We start from the raw sequence: 27,809 nt of genomic DNA, 5'->3' as shown, positions 1-27,809 counted from the left end.
CTCTGTGTCTCTGTGTCTCTCTGTCTCTCTCCTCTCTGTCTCTCTGTCTCTTTCTCTGTGCCCCTCTGTGTCTCTGTGTCTCTCTGTCTCTCTCCTCTCTGTCTCTCTCTGTCTCTGTGTCTCTCTGTGTCTCCCTTTGTCTCTCTGTTTGTGTCTCTCTCCTCTCTCTCTGTCTCTCTCTTTTTCTGTGTCTCTGTGTCTCTGTCTCTTTCTCTGTGTCTCTCTCTGTCTCTCTCTTTCTCCCTGTCTCTCTCTCTCTGTCCCTGTGTTTTTCCTACTTTAATGTTTTTATTGAGTTTATAAAATAAAATAAGATACAACATACTAAAGTAAATAGGAAAACAGTGGGGAGGAAGGGGGTGGGGAAGGAAAGTGAGGAAGGATTAGGAAAAAGAGGCAGAAGCACTGACTTCCGACTCTCTCTCTCTCTCTCTTGCAGTAAAATAAGACATCCACATTAAATCCCAACTTTTTGCTTTTTCATAATAATATGAACAAGCCATTTCTAGAAAGGTCTGTCACTCTCTAATGGGTCAAACTCAACATCAGAGTTTCATTCTTTTCCACTTCAAGCATGAAGTTCAGAAGCGGTTTCCATATGGAAGCAAAGGTTATTTATGTTCTTTTCTTTAAATCAAAATAGTCAGTTTCGCCATTTCGGCCAACTCCATCAACTTCCGCAACCATTCGTCCATGGTAGGAATTGAAGTGTCCTTCCATTTTCGCACCTGCTATAGTCTTGCTGCTGTCAACATATATGTGATGGCGAGTGCCAAAAAGGTCGAACATCATTTGCACATGCACACATGCGCAATTGTCGGGGCCACACTCCGGAAAAGCCAAACTTCTGGGCTTTTAGCGCGCATGCGTGCACGACGATCAGCTGGCCAGTGCGCGTGTGCAGGCTGATTTTCAGCACCGCCAGGCACGCAAAGGGATTGTGAGGGAGGTATAGGGTTTCCTGCCTAGGCAGGGGGTTGGACTAGAAGACCTCCAAGGTCCCTTCCAACTCTGTTATTGTATTGCATTGTATGTGTCCCATCGGTTCACCAGCACAGATATGTACTGTAGTGTCAAAGCTGCAAATTTTTTTCCTCCAGTTCATCTTCTGTGGGACCCAAAAGGAAAAGTTCTGGTTTCATTTCTATCTCCATTTTCAAAAATTTTCAGTATTAAAATAGGGATCGTACTCCAATTATTATTATTATTTTATTTATTTTTTGCTTTAGCGCATGCCTACCATGGGTGATAAAAAGTCCCTCTGCCTTCGCTTTTTTTAAACAAATGGTGTTTGTTTGTTTTTAAACAGCACTTTCCATCCAATTCCTGCAAGGTTTTTGGTGCTACCTTCCGTGTCAAGAACATACGGGCAAGTCTCTTTTGAAGAGGCGATTCTCGACGTATGACCATCGTCAGGCCCAATCTTTCTGTTGTTAAGTGAGACATTTGTTAAGTGAATTTTGCTCCTTTGCAATCTTGCTTGCCACAGTAGTTAAGGGCAGATGGTGGGATTCAACCAGTGTAACAACCGATTCGCACACACGTTACATTTGAAATCAGCACTAAATCTTACTTTTTCCTTTACTCCGGTGAGTAAAACAGCTGAGACGCAGCAATCTGCTCTATTGATCCGACCAGCTGGGCTTCAAACAAAGGAAATATAGGATGGAATAGAGCAGAGGCGGGTGGGAGGGGCCAACTGATCGCTGGAATTACTGGTTTGCCCAATTCGTCCGAATCGGCTGAATTCCTCCCCTGGTTAAGGTAATCACTGCAGTTGTTATGGTAGTCAGACCGTCGTTAAGGGACTCTGGCTTCTCCATTGACTCTACCGGATGCTGCAGCCGTTATAAATTCGAGTCAGTTGCCACCAACTGAATTTTGATCGTGAGGATGCTATGACGGCCGTAAGTGCGAAAAACAGTCCTGTCTCTTTTTTCAGTGCCATTATAACTTTGAACGGCCACTAAATGGGCTGTTGTAAGTCGAGGACTTACATAGATGTCTTCGATGGTCAATGCAATCCTAGGCTGCATTAACACAAGGATAGAATCAAGGTAACGAGAAGTGTTAGTACCACTTTATAAGGCCTTGGTAAGGCCACACTTGGAATACTGCATTCAGTTCTGGTCACCACGATGTAAAAAAGATGTTGAGACTCTAGAAAGAATTCAGAGAAGAGTAACAAAGATGATTAGGGGACTGGAGGCTGAAACATATGAAGAACGGTTGCAGGAACTGGGTATGTTTAGCTTAAGAGAAAGAAGGACTAGGGGAGACATGATAGCAGTCTTCCAATATTTGAGAGGCTGCCGCAAAGAAGATGGGGTCCGAATAGAATAGAATGGAATGGAACGGAACACAATAGAATAGAAAGAATGGAATGGAATGGAATGGAATGAAAAGAATGCAATGGAATAGAGTAGAGTAGAGTAGAGTAGAGTAGAGTAGAGTAGAATAGAAGAATAGAATAGAATAGAATAGAATAGAATAGAATAGAATAGAATAGAATAGAATAGAATAGAATAGAATAGAATAGAATAGAATAGAAAGAGTGGAATGGAATGAAAAGAATGGAATAGAATGGAATAGAATAGAATAGAATAGAATAGAATAGAATAGAATAGAATAGAATAGAATAGAATAGAATAGAATAGAATAGAATAGAATAGAATAGAATAGAATAGAAAGAGTGGAATGGAATGGAATGGAATGGAATGGAATGGAATGGAATAGAATAGAATAGAATAGAATAGAATAGAATAGAATAGAATAGAATAGAATAGAATAGAATAGAAAGAATAGAATAGAAAGAGTGGAATGGAATGGAATGGAATAGAATAGAATAGAATAGAATAGAATAGAATAGAATAGAATAGAATAGAATAGAATAGAATAGAATAGAAAGAGTGGAATGGAATAGAATAGAATAGAAAGAATAGAATAGAAAGAGTGGAATGGAATAGAATAGAATAGAATAGAATAGAATAGAATAGAATAGAATAGAATAGAATAGAATAGAATAGAATAGAATAGAATAGAATAGAAAGAGTGGAATGAAATGGAATGAAAAGAATGGAATAGAATGGAATGGAATGGAATAGAATAGAATAGAATAGAATGGAATGGAATGGAATGGAATGGAACGGAATGGAATGGAATAGAATAGAATAGAATAGAATAGAATAGAAAGAATGGAATAGAAAGAATGGAATGGAATGGAATAGAAAGAATGGAATGGAATGGAATAGAATACGGAATGGAACAGAATGGAACAGAATGGAACGGAATGGAATAAAACAGAATAAAATAACAGAGTTGGAAGGCACCTTGAAGGTCTTCTAGTCCAACCCCCTGCTTGGGCAGGAAATCTATTTTTCAAAGTACCTGAAGGCAAGAAACAATGGATTGAAACTAATCAAGGAGAGAAGCAACCTAAAACTAAGGAGTACCGGCGATTTCCACTACCTCTTTGGGTGAACCGTTCCAAACCGGCTGAATAGAAGCTCTGCTTGTGTTGTAGATTTGTCTCTTGGCTGTTTTGAGACCTCGCTGTGCCTCGTGGTCTTGTAGTCCCACCGATCCAGTCGTTCCAAGTCGGCACATTGAACGACCATCCAGAATTCTCCACGGGGAACCCGCCGGCTTGAGGGGAAAAAAACATACCACACGCGTGTTGCCCTTCTGGGGAGGTTATCTGTGACTTCAGATCCCATACAAGTTCCAGGATCTGACTATATACATTTGCATGCAGTTCGTTCTTGTTCTCTTTGACAATCGAGAGTTTCTATGCTGTTCTAAAAGAAATAAAGAAATAAAACAGTTTTCATTTGCATAATGGAACGGGGGAGCACAAAAGAAACTGTTCAAATGTTGATTCCCCCCCCTCCTCCCCCCAGACCTATAAATTGTCAGATACCTACCGTCAGTGGTTTTTTCCCTCCCTTTGTATAGCCCACGATGAATAATATAAGCAAACTTGCAATTATGTGCATTTCACTTTGACATCCTCAAGCAAATCCTGACCATTTAGGCGGAAAAGAAAGATGATGAAAGATTGTTTCATTATCGAGCAACAGCGCCGTAAAATAATAAAAACAAAATGCCCTTCAGAAGACTTGTAGCTGCGTGGAGTGGAGGATGGCATGCAGATGGTCAGAGGACGGCTGATGCCCTCTGTGGTACTACAACTCCCATCCCTCACTTGAGTGGCATCAGTCGGATGTACCTGGAGAAGGTAGTACGGGTGATCCTTGAGCTTCAGATTTCTGTGGTTAACTTTTGCCCCATTTTACGACCTTTCTTGCCACCATCGTTAAGTGAATCGGTGCAGTTGTTAAATTAGTAACATGGTTATTAAGTGAACTTGGCTTCCCCATGGACTGAGGTCGCAAAAGGGGATCACATGACCCCAGGACACTGCAACGGTTATAAATACGAGTCAATTGCCATTTTGATCACATGACTATGCGGAGGATGTAACTGTCATAAGTGCGAAAAATGGTCGTAAGCCTCTTTTTTGTGCCCTTGTAAATTTGAACGGTCACTAAATGAATGGTTGTATGTCCAGGAATATTTGAGAGAAAAAATTGATTTAAGATACTGCATTGCAAGAAATGCTTGTAGAGAGATTTTAGAAAACAGAATCGCCCTTCAGCTGAATGTTGAAATTACTACTGTTATTAAAACACCTTTTGCATTTTGATGTATGAGACAGACAGAGAGACAGAGACAGGGGGGGAGGGAGAGAAAGAGAGAGGGAGAGGGACAGAGACAGAGAGGGAGAGAGGGACAGAGAGGGGAGACAGAGAGAGAAAGACAGAGAGACAGAGAGAAAGAGAGCGGGGGGGGACAGAGACAGAGAGAGAGAGAGACAGAGACAGACAGAGGGACAGAAAGAGAGAGAGAAACAGAGAGGGACAGAGAGAGAGAGACAGAGGGATATAGAGAGAGCAGGACAGAAAGAGAGAGACAGAGACAAAGAGAGCGGGGGACACAGAGAGAGACACACACACAGAGAGAAAAACAGACGGGCAGAGAGAGTGACAGAAAGAGACAGAGACAGAAAGAGGGACAGAAAGAGAGAGAGACACAGAGAGAGACACACAGAGAGAGAAACAGAGAGGGACACAGACACACACACACACACACACAGGGACATAGAGAGAGCAGGACAGAAAGAGAGAGACAGAGAGGGGGGACAGAGAGAGAGGGGGACACAGAGACACAGAGACAGAGAGGAGAGAGAGAGGGACACAGAGAGCGAGAGGGAGAGAGAGAGAGAGAATCACAGAAGCCAGAAATAGTTCAGTATTACCATATTCTAGGTGGGAAAGAAAATGACCCATCAAGCATATGTTTTAGACAGATTTGGAGTAATTGTTTAATCGCATCCAACAGTTGGTACACAAGAATATTGGCCCACTTGGAGAACGTGATTTTTCAGACCAAAGCAAAACACAGATATTGGCTACAGAACTGAGCAAAGCTGTGAGATGTAGGCTACCAAGTTGGGTCTCGGGAAGTCCTTTGGAAGGTGTTGGTTCCCCACTCCAGGGGAAGGATACTGCCAAATCTCCATTCCCACCCCATTCTGGGGCCAGCCAGAGGTGGCATTTGCCGGTTCTCCGAACTACTCAAAATTTCCGCTACCGGTTCTCCAGAACCTGCCAGAACCTGCTGAATTTCACCCCTGATGTGAAGGATCAGAAGATGACCTCTGGACCTGTATTCTTCTATGGCAGTGTTTCTCAAACTTGGCGGCTTTAAGTCCTGTGGACTTCAACTCCCAGAATTCCCCAGCCAGCTATGCTGGCTGGGGGATTCTGGGAGTTGAAGTCCACAGGACTTAAAGTCGCCAAGTTTGAGAAACACTGTTCTATGGGTAGAGAGGTGGGATGGAGCCTCCTCTTCTTCTCGCCAAGCAGCCTTAGATCCAGTCCCAGACAGTTCTGTCTTGATACAATATTTAATTGTAGGCAGGCATCAACCAGACATGGAGCAAGCACAAGATACAGTTGTGGAAGGAATGGCATGATTTAAGTTCAATGGCTTCCAGCCTTGGCCCCTTTAAGATCTGTGGACTTCGATTCCCCTTGCTGGCCGGGGGATTCTGGGAGTTGAAGTCCACAAGTCTTAAAGCATCCATGGTTGGACACCCCTGATTTAGGGCAATTTAGGGCGCAGCCCGATGAATTGCGGTGCTGAAGAGCACCATGTTTTTGGCTTGGCTTGCCAGAACTTCAAGATGGAAATGGAGGCAACTTCTTCTGGAGGCAACTTCTGGAGGCAACTTCTGGAGATTCTGGGGGCAACTTCTGTTCCACTGATTCATTGTTCTCACTGTCAGGAGATTCCTCCTTAGTTCTAGGTTGCTTCTCTCCTTGATTGGTTTCTGGTCCTGGCTTCAGGGCAGGATAGAGATGGGAACAGTGGGATTCTGATTCCCATCAGGTTCATCTCCAACCTCACCTAATTTGAATCCCACCCCACATCCTGGCTCCCTGCACACCTATTCATCTCTGCCCCCTGCCTTTTATCCCCAGAGCTAGGGTGGGGCTTTGTTAGCAGCGGTGACTCTTCCATCCCAAGGACCGGCTCATAGATTTCCACTGCTCTCCTCTCCTCTGCCTTCTGCACATTCACGCGTCAGGCACTGGACCCAGCTGTTCCTCATCAGCCACCTCCAGACCTGGGGGCTGTTGATGCTCCATCTGAGGACTGACGGACGGCCCAGGCTCCAAACCTTCCCCGCCCCCCTCTGACAGCTCCATTCCCTCTTCCCCCTCGGAGCTCTCAGGTTGCCTTGTTGCTGACCCTGACTTTCACGCCTCTTCCTCCACCTCCGATTCGGCTGCTGGAGAGGCCGGCAGCCGACAAGCCACAACACCGTTGTTGATTCCACGATACACACTTTGTCAGGTTTCTTCATATTTACGTCCTCTATGTGCCGGGGACTTATATCAAGAAGCCAATCTCCGATTCTCATTGTTCTAGGTGACCAGGGAGGGTAATAAATTCTCAATATTTCAGTTGATTCATCCTATCAGTCGAAGAGCCATGGGGGGGCGGGGGGGGCAAGAGGTGACCCCGAATATCTCTCCTATTGTCTGTAGGATGGAGGAAAGCCAAAAATAGCTTCTGCCCCAGCCTTAGGACTGCACACTACATCATAACAATTGGGGTGACTTTCTCCTTTATTTGGTGCATTTGGCTTTCTGCATGGAGATCCATAAAGCTTTGCGTTTTTTTGCAATAATGCCTAACGTTCTTATCCCCTCTTATCAGCCGAGCGACTCCGGGATATCAAATGTGATCTGAGTCCCTTGTGACAATTCAAATTTACTGCATTGTCATCTGGGTTGTCTGCCTGGAGACGGGGAAGGGCTGAGAAGGCGCTCGGCGTTCAGTGGCAGAGTCATGCTTTGCATGCAAAGCATCCCATATTCAGATCTGATGCAAGAAAGAAAGAAAGAAAGAAAGAGAGAGAGGGGGGGGGAGAAGGAGGGTAGAAAGAAAGAAAGAAGGAAGGGAGGAGGGAGGGTGGGAGGGAAGGAAGGGAGAGAGAAAGAAAGAAGGAAGGAAGGAAGGAAGAAAAGAAGGGAGGGAGGAAGAAATAAAGAAAGAAAGAGAAAGAAGGAAGGAAGGAAGAAAAAAGAAGGAAGGAAATAAGAAAGAAACAAGAAAGAAACAAGAGAGGGAGGGAGAAAGAAAGATAGAAAGAAAGAAGAAAGGAATGGAGAAAGAAGGGAGGGAGGGAGGAAGGGAGGAGAGAAGAAAGAAAAAGAAAAAGAAGGAAGGAAGGAAGAAAAAAGAAGGAAGGGAGAAAAAGAAAGAAAGAAGAAAGAAGGAAGAAAGGAGGGAAGAATGAAAAAGGGAGGGAGGGAGAAATAAAGAAAGAAGGGAGGAAGGAAGGAAGGAAGAAAGAAAGAAAGAAAGAAAGAAAGAAAGAAAGAAAGAAGAAAGAAAGAAAGAAAGAAAGAAAGAAAGAAAGAAAGAAAGAAAGAAAGAAAGAAAGAAAGATACTCCAGAGAAGACAAATGATGAGAATCAGTGGCTTGGCTCTGGGTAAAAACAGTTCACCCCAATAACTCAGGTTGAGTTGTACAACACAGGTTGTTGTAGGTTGAGTAACCTACAACATACACCCACACCCACACGGGATTCCCGATCTTGGCAACTTTCAGAAGCATGGACTTCAACTCCCAGAATTCCCCAGCCAGCCTTTGCTGAAGGTTCAATTATTCTTGGTCACTCTAGTCCAGGGGTGTCAAACTCAAGGCCCGTGGGCTGGATCCGGCCCACAGGTTGCGTAGGGGGCCATGCTCAGCCCCCCGATGCCACGTTCTTTTTTTTAAAATGCACTTTAATAACTCTTAGAGGGTGACTAAGGCACTGAGCTTGTCGATCATAAAGGTCGGCCGTTTGGCAGTTCGAATCCCTAGTGCCGCGTAACGGAGTGAGCTCCCGTTACTTGACCCAGCTTCTGCCAACCTAGCAGTTTGAAAGCACATAAAAAATGCAAGTAGAAAAATAGCAACCACCTTTGGTGGGAAGGGAACAGCGTTCCGTGCGCCTTCGGCATTTAGTCATGCCGGCCACATGACCACGGAGACGTCTTTGGACAGCGCGGGCTCTTCGGCTTTGAAATGGAGATGAGCACCGCCCCCTAGAGTAGGGAACGACTACCACATATGTGCAAGAGGAACCTTTACCTTTATCTTATAAACCACAAACTGGATCCATAATAAATATATTTCCCTCCTCCTGCCTTCTTTCGCCGATTATTCCTTTCGCAGCGAGGAATAATCTACCCCTCTAACATTATATCATTATCATTAATAGCAGATACATAATGGAAAAAAGTCAAAAATCAAAAGGAAAAGCAATCCACGTGGCAACAGCATTTATTTCTAATTTGGTGTTCCGTCTCCTCCGGATATTTTATTTTTTTATTTTGATGTTTGAAATCTGTTAATGCAAGAGGTGGTTTCTATCTTTATTTGCGGTGCCAGAAATGATCTTTTGCAGGGAAAATTCATGATGCTCAGCGGAGGGCAGCCCGATATTTTCAAACCTCTGTTTCCTATCGCAGCTTCATTAACGGATGGAGCAGATAAAGAGGGGAGAGACAAAAGGAGAAGGGATTTCTGCCAACGTAGGATAATCCTGATTAAAATGCAGAGGGTAAATACAGCTTCAGGTCTCGGATCTGATGATAGGATTAAAAAGGGAATGAAAAAAACAAAACAAAACCCGCACGCGTATTTGAATTACAAAGTCCCAATCAATATCCTGCGTTCGTATTTTTCTCCCAAAGCAAAAACAGAGGGGAGTGAATAATGAGGAGGGAGGGGGGAAGGCACCGTGGCATCAAAGCCGGAGATGCCATTTCAATTTTCATGACTGTCTTGTCATCTAATCAGAATGCTTGCGGAGTCCTTTGTTGTTGTTGTTTTTAAACAAAATTTTATTAGTTTTAAAAAAAATTATCAAGGAAAAGGGTAATGGGTAAAATTACAAATTTTGACAGTTACATTATACAGGAAATGGCCCTCCCCCCCCCCCATTCTCGTAACTTTCATTTATTAATACATTAGATTGTTGCTACTTAATAATATTTTGTCAGCATAAACTTTTATCTTCAAACAATTTCAATCATTTTATATCAAACGGATTTTCTAGTTCATTTTTGTGATCTGAGTTTTCTCAATGTTGCCTCTTCTCCCCCCTCCAGCAGAGCTCCGGCACCTCCCGTGTCCTGTATGTCCCGTATAGTATCATCAGGTTTATCTAGGAGGACTTTATTTTTTTCCATGAAGCCTCAGCCTCTGTGGTTGTGTTGATTCTAGCTCTCGTGTCCTCCCAGAATATTAGCATACCTTCTGGCATAAGCCATCTAAACCACACCCCTTTCTGGTATAATTTCTTCGCTAAAAGCGAATAGTTTTTTCTTTTATCTCTAACTTTCTTTGGGATTTGTTTCAGAATGGAGTCCTTTGTGTGCGTGTGCTTTGGTGTTTTTCTACAGCTGTGACGTCCACGAAAGCTTATTTTCTGTAGGGAATGTCATAAGTGCTGGGAGGTTGCGCTGTCTGGCGCTGATGATGTTAGCTAGTTGGGTCGTGAAACGTCTACAAGTAAACACCACACTGAAGAAGGCACTAAGGATCCCAAGGTCCTTCTTCCCGCTCCTTCATCCCTTCTCCTTCATTCCTAGCACTGACGATGTGACCTACTTGGGTTATGAAGCGTCTGCAAGGAAAGTCTGTAGAGATTCTCAGTCCTCCAAAGGTGCTTTTTTTGGGGGGGTGGTCCCAAAGGTGCTTTTTCAGGAGGCAATTGGACTTTTTTGGTTTTTCTTTTGTAGGAAAGCATTGAACGGTGAGTTGGCCCAATTTTCCGCCATTCCTTGGAGCTCTCCAAGCTCTCCTGCAGTCTCCTAATAAGACAACCAACAGTCGTTTTATGCGCTGCGCTGCTTAAATGTTGCAGGATTTAGTCGTATTGAATTAAAGCAGTTTTTGGAGAGTCAATTATTTAAAATAAGTTTTCGTTTTTATTCTCTCATACATCGTTACAGGTATACATTCACATAGTCCTTGTTCATCTTTATCACTTTTGCATATTTATTTTTCCATATAAAAGGGTTAAAATATACATTCTACATAGCTTTGCTTACCATCCCGTCCACCTATTTTATATTCTCACCATCCCATTTTTTTCTTTTCTTTTCACCCTCCCTCCGTTCTCTGCTTCCTTCCTTCCTCCTCTCCTTTCCCTTTCCTTCTTCCCTTGCCTCTCCCCTACTCCTCTCTTTCTCTTGCCCCTCCTACTCTCTCTCCTTTTCTTTCTATCCCTTCCCTCCTTCCTCTCCTCTTTCTTCCTTCTTTCCCCTTTCCTCTCTTCTCCTCTCCTCCTCTCTTCCTCTCCTTTTCTGTTTTTGGGCTTATCTCTTTTCAACTCTGAACTGGTGTATTTTCGGGATGGTATTCCCGCAAACCCTGTTATAATCGTATGCTTATCCGTTCCTATTCCCTTTTCTTCATTATCAAAGTCAATTTTTTTTAAGGGCAGTGAGGAGACCCCAAAACTCTTTGTTGTGTTATGGGCCGTTGTTGCTTCTCCGCAGGTTTTAATCCTCTTTTAAAGATTCCTGGGTGGAAGGCAAATACTTCTTTAAAAAAGTTATTGCAAAGCAATTCCGTTTCAAAATACGTTTTCTGCAATTCCATGTTTTCCACTTCTAAGCATTGGGATACTAGAACGCCGCTGACGATCACCAAAGGTGTCATAAGATACAGACAGGCAGTAGCGATAGTCCTCGACATACAGCAGTTCATTTAATGACCGTTCAAACTCGGGTCACTGAAAAAAGGACTTGTGACCATTTTTCAGCCTTACGATCACTGCAGTACCCCCAAAGTCACGTGATCAAAATTCAGAGTCACTTAGCAACGGATTCATATTTATAACAGTGTTGTGGCCCGTCAGCAGAGCTGGCAGCAGATTCAGACAGTGAGGAGGTTGGGGGAAGGAACCTGGGCCAGTCCTGGAGTCTGGGGAAGGCTCTGATGAGGGCTCTGTGTCGGAGGCAGAGAGGGGGCCAGAGCCATATGCCAGTTATCAGCTGCCTTCGGAGTCAGACATCAGTGAGGCAGACGAACAGCTGGAGCCTGTTCCCAGTGTGCGCATGCGCAGAGCGGCCAGACAAGAAGGGAACAGCTAAACAACAGCGGTTGACTTGGGAGGAAGGCCACAGGTGGACGATGAATGGCCCCTCCCAGAGGAAATAAAAGAGGAGCGAAAGGGGAGTGGAGTTTGCAGGAGACATATTAGTTCGCTTAATTGGTTCGTGACTCTTCGAGACTCCTGGCCAACTTTTGCAGATCTCAGCCTGGCAGCTCTCCAAGCCAGAGAAGGTCTGTGACTGTAAATCCTCCCTCGAAAGACTTTGCTGGATGTGAAGGAGCAGAATTCACAGTCAATCCATAAAAGGGGCTTTTTGTCAGGACCAGGAAGCCTCGGTCAGAACAGACGGTTGCAGTGTCTGGGGAGTCACGTGATCCCCCTTTGCAACTTTCTGAGGAGCAAAGTTAACGGGGCAAGACGGGTTCACTTAACCGTCCGGTTACTAATTTACCAACTGCAATGATTCGCTTAACAACTGTGGCAAGAAAAGTCATAAAACGGGGCCAAACTCACGGAGCACATTTCTCACCGAGCAACAGCAATTTTGGGCTCAGTTGTGGTCGTAAGTCGAGGAGTTTGTTTGTTGTAAGTCTGGTTCTTTGATTCAAGAGCCATGATGGTGCGGGGGTTAGAATGCAGCGTTGCAGGCTAACTCTGCCTATTACCAGCAGTTCGATCCTGACCAGTTCAAGGTTAACTCAACCTTCCATCCTTCCGAGGTCAGTAAAACAAGGACCCAGATTGTTGGGGGCAAGAGGCCAACTCTGTAAACCGCTTAGTGAGGGCTGGAAAGTTCTGTGAAGTGGTATATAAGTCTATTGCTAGTCCTTCCTTCCTTCTTTTCTTCCTTCCTTCCCTTTTGTTTTCATTTTGTTCCTTTTCATTTTGTTCCTCCCTCCCTCCGTTCCATCCTTTTTTCCATGGTGCACAGTGGTCAGGATGCAGTATTGACTCTGCCAATTGCCAGCAGCTCCTTCTACTGGTTAGAATACAGTATTCCAGGCTAATTCTGCCCACTGCCAATAGTTCAATCCTGACCGGCTCAAGGTTGACTCAGCCTTCCATCCTTCCGAGGTCGGTCAAACGAGGATCCAGATTATTGGGGGGCAAGAGGCTGACTCTCTAAACAGCAGCTTAGAGAGGGCCGTGACGCACTGCAAAACGGTGTATAAGTCTACGTGGGTTTGTTACGGCTATGGCTTTTGCAACGATCAGGGAGCCTGCTTTGGATGCCGGCACCCAAATGTCCTTTTCTCTCTTCCAGAGAGCCGTTTGATCTTGGATGCTTTTGCGCAGCAATGCAGCCGAGTCCTCAGCCTGTTAAACTGCGGAGGGAAGCTCCTGGACAACCATCGCCCTCCGCCGCTGCCTTCCTGCGTGAAGCAAGAGAACCAGGCGTTTAACGAGAGGGCAGAGCACTGCCAGCAGCTGGGAAAAATGGTCCACAGCCAGACTGCCGAAAACTTCGACTTCGAATTGCAGTACCTGCAGAAGAAGCAGCAGACCTCGGCGTTCCTGCGGGTCTTCACCGATTCTCTCCAGAACTATTTGCTTTCCGGGGGTTTCACCGCACAGAGCCACGCCTCCTCGGCAGGGGATTTCGGTCCTTTGGCCGACATCGAGCCTCTGTCCACTTCTCCAGTGCACACGCTGGGGGGGTGGGCTTCACCGGCGACGTCGGAGTCTCACGGTCACCCGTCTTCGTCCACGCTCCCTGAGGAAGAGGAGGAGGAGGAGGAAGGCTACTGCCCGCGATGTCAAGAGCTGGAGCAGGAGGTCATTTCGTTGCAACAAGAGAACGAAGAGCTGCGGAGGAAGTTGGAGAGCATTCCAGGTAAGTGGAAGCAGATTGGCTCGAGGTTTCGGGATCAGATGGGGCACCTTGGGGTGGTCAAAGGACTCCCCGTAGCATTTTTGGATCTGAAAAGGGGGGAATAGAGCAAAGTAATGCAGCTATACAGGTAGTCCTTGATGTCAGGGTTCCAAATAGCATCCAAAAGTAAACCAGAGTCCAAGGCAAAGTATTGCTCAAAGTTCCAATTGATGAAGAGAGCCATGTTGGCACATCTGGGAAAACCCGAATCTGAAAGCTTCCCAGTTTTCCCCACCCAGTTGAAAGTTCAAGATCTTGCCCCCCCAACACCCACAAGTCCCATCCCATGGTCCAATCTCCCACTGCCACGCTGGCAGCTTCCACCCATCTAGTTCTGGTCAGGTGCAGAAACAAAGGATGACCTTGGCTTTCTAGAAAGAATGTTGTTATGGCTACATATCATCTAATTCCGTACAATCCCCCCTCCCATTTTCCCCACAATAGAAAATGCATGGTAGAATAATAGAAAGTGTGGCAGCCAAAGATCCAAAAGAAAAGATGGCTGAAGGCCTCACAGCAGCATCACCAGATCAAAATTGAGACACTTGGGAACTGATTCCCATTTATGACGGTTGTGGCATCCCGGTGTGTGTGCGTGTGTGTGTCACGTGATTCTCCTTTTGCAACCTTCTGACAAGCAAAGTTGATGGGAAAGCCAGATTCACTTAACAACATGTTTCTAACTTAACAACTATGGGAAGAAAGATCATGAAATGGGGGGAAATTCACTTAACAAATGTTTCACTTAGTGACAAAAATTTTGGGCTCAATGGTGGTTGTAAGTCGAGGACTACCTGTACAGGTACTCCTCAACTTACAACTGCACTTGGGTCCCCAAATTTCTGTTGCTAAGTGAGACAGTGAGTTATGCCACAGTTGTTAAGTGAATCACTGCAGTTGTTAAGTGAGGAACATGGTTGTTAAGTGAATCTGGCTTCCCTGTTGACTTTGCTTGTCAGAAGGATGCAAAAGGGGATCATGTGACCACCACCACCCCAGGACTCTGCAACCATCATAAATACGAATCACAGTTGCCAAGCGTCTGAATTTGGATCACGTGACCATGGAGATACTGCAAAGGTCATAACTGTGAGGAAAAAACCCTGTCATAAGTCCCTTTTTTCAGCAACGTTGTCACTTTGAAAGGTCACTAAATGAACCGTTGTAAGCCGAGGACTATCTGTACTGAAAAAATATGGATTGGAGGTGTTCGAAAACGCGTGGCAAGAAACATGTAGAGCAGGGGTGTCCAAACTTGGGAACTTTAAGACTTGTGGACTTCAACTCCCAGAATTCCCCAGCCAGCATGGTCCACAAGTCTTAAAGTTCCCAAGTTTGGACACCCCTGATGTAGAGGAATTTTCTGGGAACATTTCCCGTAAATTTTCATGGGAATTCACGGGAAACGTAGGGATACCTTAACGGTCGAAAGTGTGAAAAACGGTCACCGATCCCTTATTTCCAGTGCCATTGTAACTTCAAATGGTCCCTTGACAAACTGTTTAAGTCGAGAATGACTTGTATGGCTCCCTCAGCTTGTAAGCAGCTTTGGTCAAACGAGCCACGTTGTGTCTCAGACAACGGTGGCTTATCCCTCCTGCTGAGCGTGCTGAACGAAACAGAGGACATGGAGAACATTGTACTTTGACTTTCTGAAAAGGTTTAGACTCCATTGTCCAGTTGGCTTCTTCCAACTCTATGATTCTAAGGCAGGGGTGTCAAACTCAAGGCCCATGGGCCGGATTTGGCCCACGGGGTGCTTAGATCCGGCCCACGGGGCCTCTGCCAGCAAAAATGGGGCTAGGGAGGGCCACATGTGGCCCTCCCGTGCTCCGTTTTCACCAGCAGAGGGTTGCAGGAAACCGTTGCAGACGAAAACGGAACTCGGGAACTCATTTTCGCTGGCAGAGCAAAATCGGGCTACAAGGAGGCCGTGCCATAGACCCCTGCACCCCTTTTTGGCCCTGCACTTACCCGGGAGCCAAAACGGGGTGCATGGGGGACTCCTGGAAGGGGCGGGGCAGGAAGGAGTGGGGCCAGCCAGCAATTTAACAACCAGTTCGCCTGAACCGGCCCAAACCGGCTGAATCCCATCACTGGAGCCACCACCTGCGCCCCCGACACGACTGAGGCCGAGATGGCCACACCGACCTTGGTCATGCCCCTCCCCCCAATGCTCCCCCAAGGTCAAACACAACCCTGTGGCCCTCGATGAAATCAAGTTTGACACCCCTGTTGTAAGACAACCTTTTCGATCCCCTGGCTGTCAGTTCCAGGCCATGAAAATGCAACCTTTTCTAAGCCGGAGGAAGGCGCATTTGGCTCAACCATCCGGGGGCAGACTCCCCACAAGCCAAATTCAGACAGACTTCCAACCATTTATCAACTGTTCACAGTTACAACGGCACTGAGAAACGGGACTCATGACCGTTTTTCACAGTTTTGCAGCGTCCCCCGTAGTCCACGTAGTCAAAATTTAGACCCTTGGCTCATTGGTTCTTATTTATGATTGTTGCAGGGTCCCAAGGTCACGCACTCCCCCTTTAGCCGCCTTCTGATAAGACTAGTCAAGGGGAAGCTGAATTCACTTAATGACCAGGTTACTAGAGAGGGACTTTGGAGGTATTATGTAAACAGAGGGCGCTTGAGTGGAGGGCATGTGTAAATGCACGAAAAGTTCAACTCGTGTGAGTGAAGTTTCACGTGCAAGTGTAAGCGCCCTTTCTCACACTGGTCCATTTCTCCCATGGCCCGATTTGGAACAGACCACAGCCCGGTAGTGGACTATGGACTGCGGAACCCTGCTTTACTAAGTTTTGTCCTTAATCAAATCAGCACGGTGTGATCGTGGGAACTTCCTTGTTTTCGCAGTGCCCTGCCAAACTGTTTTAGACTATTTGAAGATGGTCCTTCAGCATCATAATCAGCTGATGATCCCGCAGACGGTGGAGCAGCCGGCAGAGGTAGGTCAGAGGGGACATCCGTGGAAAGGTTTGGTCCATAGGATCTCTCCTAAACATTTTCCGACAGTGAGAACAATCCACCCATGGAGCAGAAGTTGCCTTCGGAAGTTGTGGGAGCTTCATCCCTGGAAGCTTTCAAGAAGAGACTGGACTGCCCTCTGTCAGAAATGGTGTATGGTCTCTTGCTTGGGCAGGGGATAGACTAGATGACCTCCAAGGTCCCTTCCAACTCTGTTAGTCTGTTATTATTCTGTTATTCAGAAGTTGTGAGAGCTCCATCCCTGGAGGTTTTCAAGAAGAGACTGGACTACCCTCGGTCCGAAATGCCGCAGTGTCTCCAACTTGGGTTGGACTGGATGATCTACAAGATCACTTCCAACCCTGTTCATCTGTTAATCTTCACATTAAGCAGTGCGCGTGCTTATGTTCAAAAGCCCCTTTTTTTCTCTTTTGCAAGCCTTTTGTCTCTTTAGGTAGTTCATTCCTCGGGTGTTAAGGGTGGTGCACACGGTTGCAAAACTTGATTGCATCCAGAGGATGCTGCTCACCAAAAACTGTGCTATTCTGTAGAAGACGCAGCGGTGTGCAAGTGTTAATGAGATTGCTGTGCATATATTAAACAGTAATTGAGCGGAGCTCAAAAATAGAGTGGGGAGAGAGAGACAGACAGACAGACAGACAGACAGAGACACAGAAAGAGAGAAGGAGGGAGGGAGAGAGAGACAGAGAGAGAGAGAGACAAACAGAGACACAGAAAGAGAGAAGGAGGGAGGGGGAGAGAGAGAGAGAGACAGAGAGAGACAGAGAGGTTTGAATGGTGTCATTTATAATTAGGTCAGATTTATTATCTCTTACCAAGAAACAGTGATCTTCCAAAGCTGTTTCAACAATAACATTTATATTGCTGCTAAACTAACTTCACTGTTGACAAATTGACCTAAATCTTACTCTAACCTCAAGACCAGTTGCACAGCAGGCTAAATTCGGGAAGAATTTAAGGGGACTTTTATGAGCCAGGCTTCCGAAGCATGATATATAGATACGACAGCCTTTATTAGTTTATTAATATTGATCAAATTTTAAACGCACGGTCCTTACTTTTTGTTTTAATGTTTGATAGTGCATTTTAACTGAACACCCGTAAGCCGCTTAGAGTCGCCTCTGGTGAGATGGGTTGCATACAAGTTAACTAAATAACAATGTTGTGGCCCACCAATGGCCAGGGAGGAGGTTGGGGAGGAACATGGGCCAGTCCTGGGGAAGGCTCTGATGAGGGCTCTGTGTCGGAGGCAGAGAGGGGGCCAGAGCCATATGCCAGTTATCAGCTGCCTTCAGAGTCAGACATCAGTGAGGCAGAAAAACAGCTGGAGCCTGTTCCCAGTGTGCACATTCGCAGAATTGCCAGACGAAGGGAAGAGCTAAAGAACAGGGATCGACTTGGGAGTGGACCATGAATGGCCCCTCCCAGAGGAAATAAAAGGGGAGTGAAAGGGGAGTGGAGTTTGCAGGAGACAATTAGTTCGCTTCATTGGTCTGTGACTCTTCGAGACTCCTGCCAGGTTTTGCAGATATCAGCCTGGCAGCTCTCCAAGCCAGAGAAGGTCTGTGACTGTAAATCCTCCCTTGAAAGACTTTGCTGGATGTGAATCAGCAGAATTCACAGGAAATTAATAAAAGGGTTTTTTGTCGTGATCAGGAGTTTGCTTCATGCTCTTGAGAAGCCTCGGTCAGAACAAACAATACATTCATTTAGCTAATCCATTTATCGCATAAATTAAATATATTTGCCATAGGTATGCTTGGAGTTTGTTTATAAAAATGATAAAGGGCTAGATTTTTTAAAAATGGAATAAATAAACCCATAGTTCTAGGCACATGTGAATCACATACAGTTTCAACTTGATTGATTTGACTATTTGCAAGCAGACACAGGTGTGTAGGAAGAAAATCCCGGTCCAGTTCCAAGCCAGGAAATAAAATGGAGGCCAATTGGAAAGAAGGACTCTGTCAATAGACGAGCAGAGCCGACCACAGCATGTAGTTCTGGGACAGCTGACAAATTGGTTGGATGAGTCCATGGATTTTGATAAGGTTTTGAGATGCTCCAGGGGTGTTGTGCAATGCAGTGAGCCTTGTGTCTTTTGCTATTCTAATGAATAGGTTAATCCTACCTAGTATGTCCTAAAAGTCCTGTATTGTCCTTCTTAATCCCATCAATTGGAACTGAAAGATGTCTGAAGGCATCTTCAGGAGGCTATTTGGGGTTGATTTCTACTATTGTTGAGAGTTTTCTCTAACATCATCAGTGCTAGCGGTAGGAAGGAGTGCTGTTTGCTGTTAGTTTATATTCTGGTGTCTTGCCTGTTCATGTGTGTGGGATTGGTCTTAGAGATTCTTTGCTTGGGCTTTTTACTGTTGGCTTCTTTGCCAGTTTCGTGATTGAGGTGTTGTTGATTGCTGGCCTGATATTAACCTTTAGAGTTAATCTATGCTGATCTGATGCTGATTATTGGCAGAGTGGTGCTGGAATGTTTTTGTTCCCTTTTGGGCTGGTTGATGGTCTCTTTTGCATAGTCTATAGATGTTGTGGCCCGCCAGCAGAGCTAGCAACAGACTTGGATGATAAGGAGATTGAGAAAGGACTTGGGCCAGTTCTGCAGTCCGGGGAAGGCTCTGATGGATGCTCAGAGTCCCACCAGAGAGGCAGCTGCCTTTGGAGTATGAGATAAGTTGGGAGGAAGAACAGCTGGGGCCTGTTCCAGTTGTGTGTATGCACAGAGCTGTTAGGAGAGGAGAACAACTGAGGAGAAGGAGTCGACTCAGGAAGCAAGGCATACACGGACTCTGAATGGTGCCTCTGGCCTGGGGAATAAATAGAAGGAAAGAGGAGTGGTTGTCATAGGAGACAACAGTTCGTATTGCTGAAGATTTTGCTCATTGTGTTTCATGCATCAAAGACTGTTTGCCAGAAATTAGTAGCAAGGCCTTGCAGTTATAAGGTCTGTTACTGCTATTAACTCCTTGAAGTACTCTGGCGTGGACTTTTCAGTGGGTGAATGCCATTAATTCACAAGAGGGAAATCAAGAGGGTTTTTTCATGACTGTATCTTGCTTCTGCTAAGACTGGGTAAGAACAATAGATGTTCTTCACGTCTGTGTGTCTGTTGATGGCTGATTTGTTGGTGTGGCAGGATTCTAGAAATTCCCTGACATTTTTGGATTTGGCCCGGTCTAGGGTGGTCACATTTTTCCAATTGAAACTGTGTTAAGTCTGCCTAGACGATGTGAAATTAAAGAATGTTCTTCCTGCCTTCTGACTGCCAGTTGGTGTTCCTGAATGCATCCAGCCAATCTTCTGCCTATTAGTCCTGCACAGTGGTTGTTGCAGTCCTTACATTGTATGTTGTAGATGAGTCCTGTTTTTTTCCTTCTGGGGTTGTGGGTCTTTTGGTTTGCTCAGAATAATTATACTGACATATACGTACAGTGGCTCAGTGGCTAAGACGCTGAGCTTGTCGATCAGAAAGGTCGGCAGTTCGGCGGTTCGAATCCCTTGTGCCGCTCCCATGACTTGTCCCAGCTTCTGCCAACCTAACAGTTTGAAAGCACGTAAAAAATGCAAGTAGAAAAATAGGAACCACCTTTGGTGGGAAGGGAACAGCATTCCTTGCGCCTTCAGCATTTAGTCATGCCGGCCACATGACCACGGAGACATCTTCAGACAGAGCTGGCTCTTCGGCTTCGAAACAGAGATGAGCACCGCCCCCTAGAGTTGGGAACGACTGGCACATATGTGTGAAGGGAACCTTTACCTTATACATACATATACTGTATGCATGCATGCAAAATTCATTAATAACCATGCTTTTGGGAGAAATATCCATCTGGTTCGTTCCAAGCTGAGAGAAAGGCACTGGAGTCAAACTGGAGGCTGGGGGCCGATTGGAAAGTGGGTCGAATTTTCTTGATGAAGCAGAACCACCAAGCACATGTGATTCTAGGCAGCTGGTCACATGGAGTTAAGAGTGGGGGTTTTTTAATACCTTCTCTTGGGCTTTGCACTTGAGCTTCCTGTTCCTGTACAAGAATACGTCTTCTATTAGGCTGTTGTCAGACTCCCTTGGTGCCATGTAGAGGTTATGAAGGGGTCATAGCTGGCTCTATAGGCAAAGTGCAAATCCTCGGTGTTTGCCTGAGCTGCGTTTGGTTGAAGTTTGGAGGGTGATGCAATGTCCTTAGGAGATTGTTCTCTGTCTCTTCTGCTAAATGGTGGGGGGGGTTAATCCTATTATGTCGTGAAGGGTCATATCCTGTCCTTCTTCATCCCATCATCCTGCAGCTGAAGGTGTTTTGTTTTGCAGATATGCTGGCCCAGACTTTCTCAATGGGCACCGAATATCTCCTATGGGGAGAGAACTGGAGCTCTGAGTTTCTGTCTCCCTTAAGTTTTTTTATTTTTATTTTATTTCTCTTTTAGAGAAAATATTTCATCCTTTATCCTTTTCAATATTCCTCAAAATATTTCACTCTTCCAGGAAGGGTGTGATGGCTTCCCACAGATCTAACCAGAACTGGGCTGCTACGGATTCGCCCATAGCTAACATTATGGCCAATTCGGAGAACCTCCAAATCCCACCTCTGGCTCCCCCCTCCCCTCCCCCCTCCCCCCTGCCCCTCCCCTCCCAGGAGTTTCCACACGGCCCGTTTTGGATGTGAGGTAAGTGCAGGGCCTGTGCGGAGGTTCAGGGAGGGGGGGGAAACAGGCCTCCCGGAGGTTTCCGGCCTTCGGAGGCCTCTGGAGCCTGGGGGAGGCAGTTTTCGCCCTCCCAGAGGCTCGAGGAAAGCCTCCGGACCCTGGGGAAGGTGAAAGTGGGCCCCCCCACCATGGTGCAGGAGGCTGACCAGGCCACACCCACCATGGCCACGCCCACCATGGCCACGCCCACCCAGCAACTGGCCAGAGAAGCCGTTGTTGAAATTTTTCAAGGCCGCCCCTGGATCTAACCCGCTCGACTGTACTTACTGACTGTAGTGCAACGTAACTGCTGTGGCTCTTAAGTGCACAAAACAAAAGGGATCGCACTGATTTGTTAAATAGGTTTGTCAAAGAATCATTTCTGGAGTCCATGTTTGCCATTTGCCTGGAAAAGGCCTGTCGGATTCACATTGTTCTAAAGGCGTTTTTTTTTTTTAACACATTTTAACAAAGGAATGGAAAATATGATACTTCACTAGCTTTCTCAATCACTGGCTCTTCTCGACACTCTTTAGCTCACCTGCAAAAGCACCTTATAAATAGCATCTTCTCTTCCCGAGGTGCTCCCAGTCTATCTCACTCCCCCTGTTTGACAAAATGCAAACGCAACTTGGTTTACGGTGTTATTAAGATGAGTAATCGCCTGGCTCCTGGCTGGATTACAAATTTGTCTGCTGCATTTTACAGTTGCCTTTGTTTTGTTTTGTTTTACTTTTTGTGTACCTGGCATTTGAACACCCCCTGCCTTCTCTTTTTCTTTTTCCTCCTGACCACCTGGGAGTGCTGGTTGCTCTGGGGTTTATGCTCAAGCATGGGGCTGGACTAGAAGACCTCCATGGTCCCTTCCAACTCTGTTAGTCTGTTATTTTATGGTGTTGTTCTGCTTTTGTGTTTTATTCTGCGTTCTGTTACTCTGTTGTTATACTGATATTTTGTTATTCTGTTATTCTATTCTTATTGTGTTGTGTTATTCTGCTATTCTGTTATTCCATTGTGTTATTCTTTTATCATATTCTGTTATTGTGTTATTCTGCTACTCCAGTCTGTTATTCTATTCTGCTAGTGTGTTATTCTGCTATTCTGTTAATTTGTTATTCTGTTAATGATGTTGTTCTATTGTTATTCTGTTATTTGTTGTTCTGTTATTCTTATTCTATTCTGTTATTGCTTTTATTCTGTAATTCTTCTGTTATTCTATTCCGTTATTCTGCTGTTATTGTTATTCTGCTATTTTCCTATTCTATTATTGTATTCTGTTATTGTGTTGTTGTGTTATTTTGCTATTCTGTTATTCTATTGTGTTATTCATCTTTTTCTGTTTTTGTGTTATTCTGCTGTTTTGTTTTGTTATTCTCTTACTCTATTCTGTTATTGTGTTATTCTGTTTTTATTCTGTTATTCTACTTTGTTATTCTCTGTTCTGTTATTCTGTTGTTGTTATTCTGCTATTTTCTTCTTCTATTATTCTATTCTGTTATTGTGTCGTTGTGTTATTCTGCTATTCTTTTGTATTATTCTGTTATCCTATTCTGTTATTGTGTTATTCTGCTATTCCAGTCTGTTATTCAATTCTGTTAGTGTGTTTATTCTGCTATGCTATTCTGTTGTTCTGTTACTTTGTTGTGTTATTCTGCTATTCTATTATTCTGATTTTCTGTTCTGTTATTCCGTTAATAATGTTATTCTGTTGCCACTCTGTCATTTGTTGTTCTGTTATTCTCTTATTCTGCTCTGTTATTCTGTTTTTAGTCTGTTATTCTTCTGTTGTTCTGCTATTTTGCTGTTGACTCCGTCGTTAATGTCCTTCTTAGGGGAGCAAGCAACTGCTGAACAATTACCCCGTCTTCATCACTAGCAAACAGTGGGACGAGGCTGTCAACTCCTCCAAGAAAGACGGGCGGCGTCTCCTTCGGTACCTCATCAGATTTGTCTTCACCACCGATGAGCTTAAGTACTCGTGCGGCCTTGGGAAAAGAAAAAGGTCAGTGCAGTCAGGAGACACTGGTCCTGAAAGGCGTCCTCTGGATCCAGTGAAAGTAACATGTCTCAGAGGTACTGCATGTTTTCACTCAACGTCCACCACCATGCACAATCTCATTTCACCCCATTAGACATGCGGCAGGGAAGGGAAGGGAAGTGGAAGGGTAGGGAAGGGAAGTGGAAGCGGTGGCTCAGTGGCTAAGACACTGAGCTTGTCAATCAGAAAGGCCGGCAGTTCGGTGGTTCGAATCCCTAGCACCGCGTAATGGAGTGAGATTCCCGTGACTCGTCCCAGCTTCTGCCAACCTAGCAGTTCGAAAGCACGCAAAAAATGCAAGTAGAAAAATAGGAACCACCTTTGGTGGGAAGGAAACAGCATTCCACGTGCCTTTGGTGTTGAGTCATGCCGGCCACATGTCTTCGGCTTCGGAGATGTCTTCGGACAGTGCTGGCTCTTCTCCGTTTCAAAGCCAAAGAGGTCCCTCCAGAGCTTAGATGGAGTCGCCATTTCGAGAGGAAGTAACGGAGATGCCACCTCTCTTTGGATCCTTTCCTCCAGGGGAGACTCTCAACTCTCCCCTGGAGATCCATGACAGATGGTGGAAATCTTCTTTTCCCTCTAAAATTCAAGTCTAAAGAGAGTGATATGTTCTTCTGGGTTGCTTCCGCTAGATCCCAAGGAGGTCTTATACCCCAGGGGTTGGCAACCTTAAACATTCAAAGGGCCACAAGGTCCTAACCAGAAGCCTCCCGTTCAATTCTGGAGCCAATTAGAAGTCCGGTTCCCTCACCATAGAGTCTCCTCCTAGTGTGGCATCCTTTTCCCTCTGCTAACCGGAAGTCCGATTTCTCCACCATAGAGTCTCCTCCTAGTGTGGCATCCTTTTCCCTCTGCTAACCTGAAGTCCAGTTCCCCCATAATAAAGTCTCCTCCTAGTGTGGCATCCTTTTCCCTCTGCTAACCGGAAGTCCGGTTTCTCCACCATAGAGTCTCCTCCTAGTGTGGCATCCTTTTCCCTCTGCTAACCGGAAGTCCGGTTTCTCCACCATAGAGTCTCCTCCTAGTGTGGCATCCTTTTTCCTCTGCCGACCAGAAGTCTGGTTCCTCCACCATAGAGTCTCCTCCTAGTGTGGCATCCTTTTTCCTCTACCTGTCCTAACTGAAAGCCCTATCAATTGTGGAGCCAACCATCGACAGGGAGCCGCAGCAGAGAAATGAAAGAGCCACATGCGGCTCCAGAGCCGCAGGTTGCCAACCCCTGTGCTGGACCAATCAGTGACACTTCACACACTCATTCCCCATTGAGCATATTGCCCTCAACACATCCTAAAATCTGTCGCAGCCTACTAAAAGGTTACACCTCCTTCAAGTCAGGTTGAAGGCTCTTGATGGTTTCACGGACACATCGCTCTGGTTTTCTTGGCAGTTGGTACAGAAGTGATTTGCCACTGCCATCCTCTATTTTCCTCCTCCTTCATTTCTTCAAAATCTCTTCTGTAGCTTCTGGAGATCTCCTACTTGCATACTGTCCAAGCTTAACCCTGTTTACTCTGTAGTACAAACAAGGTTGGCTGGTCTGCCAATCTTGTTTCATGGTCAAAATAATGCACGAAGCATCCGTGTAAATCAGGGGCATCAAACTCAAGACCCACAGATCAGATCCGGGCCCCGGGGTGTTCTGACCTAGGATTCCCCAGCAGCACGAAGCCGAGTCCTCGTCCCGATAAACCCCTTTTATTTAATTTACAGTGAATTCCTCTCCAGCAAAGTCTTCCCTCTCCCACAGTCTTTCAAGAGAGCTCACAATTGCTGACCTTTATCAGGCTTGGAGAGTGGCCAGGCTGAGATCTTTCCGATGCCACAATACTTGGAATGAATTAATTGTCTCCTGCAAACTCCACTCCCCTTTCGCTCCTCTTTTGTTCCCTATGGGAGGGGCCTTTCACCATCAGCTTGTGCCATTACTCCCATGTCGACCCTTGTTCCTTAGCTGTTCCCTTCGTCTGGCAATTCTCCATATGCGCACACTGGGAACAGGCTCCAGCTGTTCCTCTGCCCCACTGATCTCCAACTCCAAAGGCAACTGATAACTGGCATACGCCCCTGGCCTCCTCTCTGCCTCCGACACAGAGCCCTCATCAGAGTCTTCCCCAGACTCCAGGACTGGCCCATCTTCCTCCCCAACCTCCTCACTGTCCGAATCTGCTGCCAGCTCCACTGGCCACTGGTGTGCCACAACATTGTTATTTAGCAGCTTATCTCACCAGAAGGCCACAACACAGGGCCGGCCTGGAAACAGCAAAGGATTGGCTCGCAGTGCCTCTGCCAGTGAACATGGACCTCGGGAAGGGGGGAGGCAGCTGGCAAAGGGCTGCGGGAGTTTGTCGCAGCCCAAAACTGGGCCCCTGAGCTCCATGCGTTGCACAGTAACAACCAACAATCCATTTTGCTTGGCAATCCAGGCGGTTCAACCATCTTACAAAAATCTACTCCATTCCTGGGTACCGTTGAGGATTGCTTTCCCCGCAAGGCCGCCAACGAAAAATCAAACTTGTAGGTGGTATCTTGCATGCCCATTGTCCATACTTCTGCCACTGGCCCAGTTCACTTCTTCATGGAATGGGACAACTGGCCACAGCCAAATTAGTGCCGCCAACTCAGCCCGGCCAACTTTCTGCAGCATAACTCGCCTTGGGACAATTTGACAATTCTATTTAATTATTTCAAATGAATTAAATCTATATATTTTAATTTTGGCCATTCCCATTTCACTCTGTCCTTCCTTTGGCTTCGCTCCTTTCTTCAATGATTCTATTCCAAACTTTCTTTGACAATACTGTAATTCATGTCCCGCATCAAGCTCTCCTACGATGAGTTGACTTTGGCAGGTTGGCCATGGCCAGTTGGCCATGACAAGCTGGCCGTGGCACGTTGTCCTAGAGCCACGGGTTTAATACCACTGCAGCTGACCTGCTGATTTCTTCGCAGAATTCATACGGATGCATTGCACCTCTAACCCAGATTGGTGGATGCCTTCCGAAGAACAGATCAACAAAGTTTTCAGCGATGCCGTGGGACACGCCCGGCAAGGAAGGGCAGTGGGGACATTCCTGCACAACGGGAACTCATACTACGATGGGATTGACCAACATAGTTGCCACGAGGACCTCTTCGGCAGAGGTATCCATGATGGCTCTGGAGACTGACGGCGGGAAGGAAGAGCGATCCGGACGGGGGACGCAAGCGAAAGACAAGAGATTGGGTGTTCGGTGTTCTGTTTTAATGTGAATTAAGGACCCAAAGTATGTTGAAAATTGAGTTTTGTCCAAGGGCGGTGTGTAAAAGTTGACCCTTGCAGCCAGATGTGCTGGTCTGCAGTTCCCATCAGTGTGGTTCAGAGATCGGCTCCTACCGGTTCGGACCGGTTCGGCCGAACTGGTTGTGATTTGCCAGCCTGGGTCGCCGGAACCAGCAGCGACCCAGGCCTGCCACGCCTCTGAACCAGTTCTCCGGTCGGCATGTTTTTTTCCAGTTTTTAAGGTCTATTTTTGGGCAACTGCGCACGCGCACGGAGCAAAAATTGTGCACGCACCGAAGCGGCAGTAATACCCCTGGTGTGGTTGTACTGTCATTTGCGCCCGATTGTTAAAAGCCTGGTTGAAATACTCGTCCTGCGAGCAAAGAAGGGAATACAGCTAATCTTTGATTTGCCATTCATTTAGTGACCGAAGTTACAACACCACTGGAAAAAAGACGGCTGTAGGACCGTTTTTCATGCCCACAAACTTTGCACCATCCACACGTGATCAGACACTCGGCAAGGGGCTCGTCTTTACGGCGATGGCAGGCCTCATATTTACGACTGCGACCATCATAAATATGAGGCAGTTGCCACTTTGGATCGCAGGAAGCTTTTGGGGGGTGGGTACTGCAACGGTCGTAAGTGTGAAAAATGGCCCTAAAGTCCCTTTTTTTTCAGTGCCGTTGTAACCTTGGAATGGTCACTAAGTGAATGGTTGTACGTGGAAGGCAACCTGTACGAATATTTCTCTGTAACTGAGAAATATCCAAAACAGGAGCACAGACCTCGTTCGCTTTGTTTGGAGAGTTTGGAGAGTTTCCCGTAATCCATATTTGCGTTTACGTGTTTTTTTTTTTGAGAAGGCGCTTAAATTATTCTCCCATTCTGATAGGCCTGCATTAGCCAATCAAAGCCAGGTTAAAAGAAAACAGACTTTCTCTCCTCGTTTCATTAGATGCAATCATGATTTTACTTTTAACCTTTGTCACATCTTTTTCTTTCTTCTGTCTTTCTTTATTTTTTCTCTTTCTTTCCTTCCTTCCTTCCTTCCTACTTTCTTTCCTTTCTTTCTTTCTCTTTCATTTTCTTCCTTTTTTCTTCTTTTCTTTTCTTTCTTCCTTTCTATCTTTCATTTCTTTCTTTTCTTTTTTCCTTTCTTTCTTTTTTCCTTTTTTCCTTCCTATTTCTTTCCTTTCTTTTTTCCTTTCTTTCTCTACTTTCTTCCTTTCTCTTTCCTTCCTTTC

The 27,809-nt window shown here is 45.7% G+C and overlaps 1 protein-coding gene across 1 annotated transcript in view; it reads left to right on the top strand.

Annotated features, from left to right (window-relative positions):
• BEND4 (BEN domain containing 4) overlaps positions 1 to 26,768 on the top strand; it is a gene marked incomplete at its 5' end in the record, with an annotated part of 35,754 nt that extends 8,986 nt beyond the window's left edge. The window contains 4 exons of the mRNA XM_081960295.1: positions 12,956 to 13,525; positions 16,436 to 16,527; positions 23,095 to 23,335; positions 26,253 to 26,768. Coding sequence (XP_081816421.1) covers positions 12,956 to 13,525; positions 16,436 to 16,527; positions 23,095 to 23,335; positions 26,253 to 26,470 — 1,121 coding nt within the window. The 3' untranslated portion in view covers positions 26,471 to 26,768. The remainder of the gene's footprint in view (positions 1 to 12,955; positions 13,526 to 16,435; positions 16,528 to 23,094; positions 23,336 to 26,252) is intronic.
• Positions 26,769 to 27,809: the final 1,041 nt, after the last annotated feature.

Source organism: Natrix helvetica, assembly GCF_964273705.1.
Source record: "Natrix helvetica genome assembly, chromosome: 7".
NCBI lineage: Eukaryota > Metazoa > Chordata > Lepidosauria > Squamata > Natricidae > Natrix > Natrix helvetica.
Note: the sequence above shows the minus strand (reverse complement) of the source record. Positions and strands in the feature narration are given on the sequence as shown.